The 6217-nt window shown below is 37.5% G+C and overlaps 1 protein-coding gene across 1 annotated transcript; it reads right to left on the bottom strand.

The window, feature by feature from the left end:
- Window positions 1-2862: 2862 nt before the first annotated feature.
- LOC5565540 (1,2-dihydroxy-3-keto-5-methylthiopentene dioxygenase) lies at window positions 2863-3819 on the bottom strand. The gene is made up of 4 exons (XM_001649849.2): window positions 3563-3819; window positions 3289-3494; window positions 3130-3226; window positions 2863-3062 (listed from the first exon to the last, which is right to left on the bottom strand). The coding sequence occupies exons 1-4, from the start codon at window positions 3683-3685 to the stop codon at window positions 2937-2939; spliced, it is 552 nt and encodes a 183-aa protein (XP_001649899.1). The 5' UTR covers window positions 3686-3819; the 3' UTR covers window positions 2863-2936.
- Window positions 3820-6217: the final 2398 nt, after the last annotated feature.

Below are 6217 nucleotides of genomic sequence, written 5' to 3'. Positions count from 1 at the left end.
TTTCTTAACGAGTTTCTATGTATTTCAAAAGTCAATTTGCCTGAGTGCAGGCTCTTCGACTTAGGCGAGGAGGCAAAGAGTGCCGCTAATTGTGGTCAGTATTTGCGAATTTGCTGGATTCAGACAAGAGACATTGATTTCCCTCAAAAGTTGAGAACTACTTTTTAAACATCTTGAATTTGCAATACATTAACAACGAGAAAATTAAAAGCTTTTCAAGTCGTGAGACCTTTCACGACCAAGGGATTTGAATCACCTGAAATGATTAGAAGTGAAAGTGATTTTGGTTTAATTAAGATGGTCGCTCAAAGCACGATTTGTGGAAGCATGTGCAAATTCCGGGATAACCAGAAGTACCTTCACGTGCTCGTGCCAGCAAATGGTTGAGAACGTTTATCGTACCCGTAATTATGTAGGTAGAATCTATTCTTCAAAGAATTAATTATGTATATGACGACGCATATTGTGGCCAAATATGAGCCTAATAGCTTCTGTGTGGGGGTTACAGAAGAACCAAGCAGATTTCTACTGTTGTATGCGTTCCAAAAAACCTTTGGATTAAACTAGTCATAAAATAGTACACCAAAACATAGTAGAAGAGCAATTCTCGCTGAAACCTGACCGCCATCGGCACCCATCGTTAGAATTTCAATTTTATGTCACTGATCGCTAGTTTTCGATAAAACTTAAGGGTGGTCCTTTCGGTTTTCTCAAATTGATGGACCCCTCGTACGCCAGCTAGCTAAGGGCCCATTCACAAATTTCATTACGTTTTAGGGGGTGGATGGGTGTCCGAACGTTGTTTACGGCTCATACAAAAATTGTAGAGTATCAATACAAAAAGCGTCACGAGGGGGTGGGTGGGTGTCCAAAATGGCCTATTTAGGCGTTATAAAATATATGAACAAGCCCTAAACAGTTTGCGAAAAAGCCGATTATTTAATAAATCTTGGGTATTTCTACACGTGATATGTCTCATATTTCGCTTGGGAACACATAGCAAACTTAGTGGCATCGTATAGAGAAAGGATATAGCTTTCATTTAAAGTTAAAAAAAATTTGGCGGCCATTTTAAATTTGGCCGCCATCTTGAATTTTGTTAGAAAAAATCGTTTTTTCACCATTAGCGCACCGCTCGTTTTGAATTCTGAGATCACCATCAGAAAGCTGAGGAAAAATTGCGTAAGATAGGCTACAGAAACTAGATGAGCAATGGTATTTACCCTATGAAATGAACGATTTTCTAAAACATGTTCTACGATTTTGACGTATATGGCGAGTGCAATCAATGCAAACATCATTGTCTGTATAACAAAGATACAAGTTTTCAATCGTTGGTGTTTTATTAGAGTCGAGTGAAGAATAGGAGTATTATTTTGAGTGATAAAATCTGGCAGCCATCTTGGATTTTGACGCCATCTTGATTTTGACTAGTAGAATGAATTTTTTACCTTGATAGCACTCAGCATGTCGAATTTAGATTGTTCATTTCTATCAATGGTTTTAGACCAAATAAATGAAAGAATTAATGTTATTTTTCAACTCGCAGATATGCAGAACAATCATTCAGGTGGCAAATAAGCGTTAAAAAATTCTACTTGATAATTTGTTTTTGAAGCTGAGGGGCTGGCTCTGTTCCAGTAGGGACGTAACGTCAGGAAAAAGAAGAACAAGAAGAATAGTAAGTGTAACGGTAGCTTTAAAATTGAACATGTTGAGTGCTATCGAGGTGAAAACTCATTCTACTACAGTTAACTCTCCCTTACTCGATATTATGTATCTCGATATCGAATTAGAGAACCATAGTAAAAGTTGGTTTTCATGGCTAACTCGATGGTCCCTAGGATCGCCGTTGCACTGGTTTTGTGTTCTGTAACTCGATACCTCCCTAACTCGATGGTCCCTTCAATATCGAGTTAGGGAGAGATGACTGTACTTAAAACCAAGATGGCGTCAAAATCCAAGATGGCTGCCAGATTTTTTCACTCAAAATAATACTCCTATTCTTCATCTGACTCGAAAAATACACCAAATATTAAAAACTTGTATCTTTGTTGTATAAAAAATGATGTTTGCATTGATTGCACTCGCCATATACGTCAAAATCGTGGAACATGTTTTAGAAAATCGTTCATTTCATAGGATAAATACCATTGCTCACCTATTTTCTGTAGCCTATCTTACGCAATTTTTCCTCAGCTTTCTGATGGTGATCTCAGAATTCAAAACGAGCGGTGCACTAATGGTGAAAAAACGATTTTTCTAACAAAATTCAAGATGGTGGCCAAATTCAAAATGGCCGCCAATTTTTTTTAAACTTTAAATGAAAGCTATATCCTTTCTCTATACGATGCCACTAAGTTTGCTATGTGTTCCAAGCGAAACATGAGACATATCACGTAAAGAAATACCTAAGATTTATAAAAAAATGGGCTTTTTTGCAAACTGTTTAGCTAGCTGGCGTACGAGGGGTCCACCAATTTGAGAAAACAAAAAGGACCACCCTTAAGTTTTATCGAAAACTAGCGATCAGGGACATAAAATTGGAATTCTAACGATGGCGGCCTGGTTTTAGCGAGAATTGCTCAGAATTAAAAAAAAAAACTTTTATAAAATATTTGGTGAAAATATTTTGTAAACCCTATTTATAAAACGTTGCATTCATTGTTTAATACTTTTGGTATTCCCAAAAGTTTTCCTCCAGCCGCATTTCGCGTATTTCGTATTTCACCACCGCTCTAAATGCATCTTACCTCGTATCAAATGCCTTCTGGACCACGGTGCAATGTTGACTGGTTCTTGAGTTTCTTTCTAGAGTTGCGTGTCTGTTACCAGCTCGACCGCAAAAAAAATCACAATAGGTACCTATCCATCGTCGTTAACAAATCTTTAATATCGAAGGCACTTTCAACAATACAATACGAAGTCGAAGTTTCTCATGCACTGAATCCCACTTCTAGCCTCTGCAGATAATCCTTCCGACATTGCATATCGTCACACGGGCGATTGTACGGTAACCAGATAGGCTCTCCGACGAAATAACGCTTAGCGCGAATGTAGTTCTGGAAGTGTAAAATACTCAAAATCAAAACTAGAACTGAAAAGTGTTATCTGTATTTCCACCATTACCTTAACATCCAACGTGAACCGATGGTAGATCCCGGCAGGGATGACAATCATGTCTCCGGCCGTAACTTCAATTCGGATCCACCGGTCGTCTTTGCCACTGTAATATATTCCACATAATTAATCGTAAAAACGACCAAAGCTCGGAACTAACGAACTCACTTGCGAACATCGAAGTATCCCGAACCGTCCAGCACGAAACGAATCTCCTCATCGGTGTGCAGGTGCTCGGTGAAGAAACTCTTCAGCTTGTTTTCGTAATCCGGAAGGCACTTCTCGGAGCAAGTAATCTCGTCCTCATAGCTATAGCCGCGCTTCTTCCGGATGCCATCCAACACCCCATCCGAGTCGTACGTCGGTACGTTGATCTACGAAGATATTTCCTCAGGCTATCTCAGAACAATTTGATCGGACTGAATGCCCAATGGTAACATACCTTGAAATACTCGACCCCGGTGCTGTTAAAGAGTTCTTCCAGCGACAGAAACTCCGGCGGAGTGAGGTGATGCTCCAATCGCTGATCGGTGGACTCGTTGTCCATAAACCAGGCTCGAACCATTGTGTGGAGAAAAAGGTCACAGATTCGCAGCTTCCTTATCAATTAGCTACCTACCGTGTACCGAATGGACTGGAATTAGAACGTACTTGTCTAGCAGCAATGAATGGAGTGTTTCTTTAGAGACTTTATCAACAAATACATGTATACGTCTCGACATCTCCAATGGTATGGTATGGTCCTGTTGAACAGTGTGCATCGCAGTGGGCCTATTCTACGAGTGGGGTGAGCCAATTCGCTGTCGTAAAGCGAAGTACGAGAAGAATGAGATGGACGCCGTATCTATGCAAAATCTACTTATAGATCCCCTTTGTCGGTGACATAACTTCATAGTAAAATATACGAAAATTAATAATACACTTCATCGTCCCTATGTGAATACTTGTCACATAATGAGAATGTGAAATAATGTGCAACCGAATATAAGTTTTTGAATTCACCATACCATTACGTAAATTATACGTATGCCCGATCCATGTGCGTTGTAGAATAAATCGAAGTGCGGTGCGCTATGCGGTAAACCCTTTCGGGCCGGTATTACTTTTTCTAATCTTAAATCACAACACTGCCGTGAATCGCAAGTCAGTCCCATCTGTAAGAAGTAGGCATTGACAAAATGGAATGAGAAGTTCATAAACTCGTATTTCATACCATCAGTGCACCAGTTATGCGAAGTTATGTGTTCAAATGTTTATCATAAAACAACTATTGTGTCGATCAATACTATTTTATGTCACAATGTGACTCCCAGTAAAGGTAATCAGCGGCAAAATAAATAGATTTAAAAATAAAATAATTGCATTTGTTACTGCATCTAGGTGTTACGTTTAGCGGAAAACGTAAACAGATTTCGTGACGAACTTATCAAACAATGCATTATTTCGAATTCCGTTATTTATCCTGATGTTTTTTATGGTCTAACCATAGCTACTACTGCAAGAAAGAAGTGTGTGTGTTCCAATAACCGCTCAAGAGGTCTTGTGTTTTCAATATAAATAATTATTTCATCAAACAAAAACAATGTCATACAACTTCATTTGAAAGTTGTTAATATTGCTAGAATATATCCGTGCGAAAAATGTTAGTTTTTGACACGGCAAATCAATTTTTATACTACTGAGCGGAAACTGGTGCACTGATGGTACGAATATTTAAAAAAAATCCAGAAGATTGAAATATGTTTGAATCTTAACCCCTCTACCGGCAGCTTCAGTTGTTAATCACAAAGAAATATTCAAACAGCGATAGCTTTTTTTGTTTTTTTTTTTTATATTTTTGCATATTTTTTTCATAAGCTCTCAAAAAACTCTTTTTTTTCTAAGAATCTGTGTTGTTATTGATCATTGTGCTTCTGATTCCCGAGATATTCAGATAAAAATTTCACTTAAAATAAATTTTGTTTTGGAGTTGTATACTTAGATACGTCTTGGAATCATTAAAATTTTTGTTTTTTTTTTTTTAATATGTTTAAATAAGGTTTTGGGCGATGCTGAACTTTAAAGTGCTAATTTTAGAATACATACTCAGTATTGCAACGATTTTATACTTGTGATGGGTAGTGCATAAAGTTTAGGCGAATAGAAAAATTTAATCTAATATAGGTTGGACTGTTCGTCAAAACGCCTGTTTCTAACATAATGTGCTTTAAATAGTTTTTTTTTATTGTAGCTTACTTATGTATTGAAGAAGGAATGTAGAGAAAAATCCATTTGGTCCGTATTCAGAAAGTTGCAGGGGTCTATTCCACCTTGTCTTAGATTACCTTTCTTTGTCATGTAACGTAATATTAGTTCTCTTGACATCGGGCAGTTTTTACTGGAAATAACAAATATCAAGTTTCGTATCGAGTTATTTTTTTTTTTTTTTTGCAACTTCTCATCGTAATAGGCTATTTTTCCATTACGCCAATCTGACATGAAACGGTCTACTTTCTGTAGTAGTGACAAACGCTTGAGAACTCGCTCAGAGAAAGATATAGCATGAAGAGAGAAAAGGGAATTTAGAGGAAGTTCAGGTATGTAAGGAATAGTGTGACTACCATCGAAACAAGACGTGTAAACAGTCTCGTAAGAGTCATCACACAACTGATTTCAGTTCTGCAATGACTATTACGCAACGCTTTTTCTTTAAAATGAAACAGTTTGGAATCAAGATCAGAAGCGTTTGCCAACTATTTCTACAGTTGAGTGCCTTCGAAAACGTGAATATTGGCACAAGTCGGTCATTGTGACGGCCATTTATGGATTCCGAGATGTAGTTTCACCTTAAGTAGCTGTTTCGAGTTACATAATGAACCATTACACAACAATTTCTAGAAATTGCAAATTGATGGTAAACACATCTTAATATGATTTCTTATACCCCCAAGTGGCTTTTTACGAAATTGCAAAAACATTTGTACGCAACTCGTGGCAGAATTCGTTTTTTACAGCACTCGTCGCAATTATCCGATTCGGCGAGGTTCGTTAGATAAATGTACAACACGTGCTGTAAAAATCATCATTCTGCAACTTGTTGTGTAAACTACTAGTTTAA

This window comes from Aedes aegypti, chromosome 2 (genome assembly GCF_002204515.2).
Source record: "Aedes aegypti strain LVP_AGWG chromosome 2, AaegL5.0 Primary Assembly, whole genome shotgun sequence".
Lineage (NCBI taxonomy): Eukaryota > Metazoa > Arthropoda > Insecta > Diptera > Culicidae > Aedes > Aedes aegypti.
This window is presented reverse-complemented; position numbering and strand designations above follow the sequence as displayed.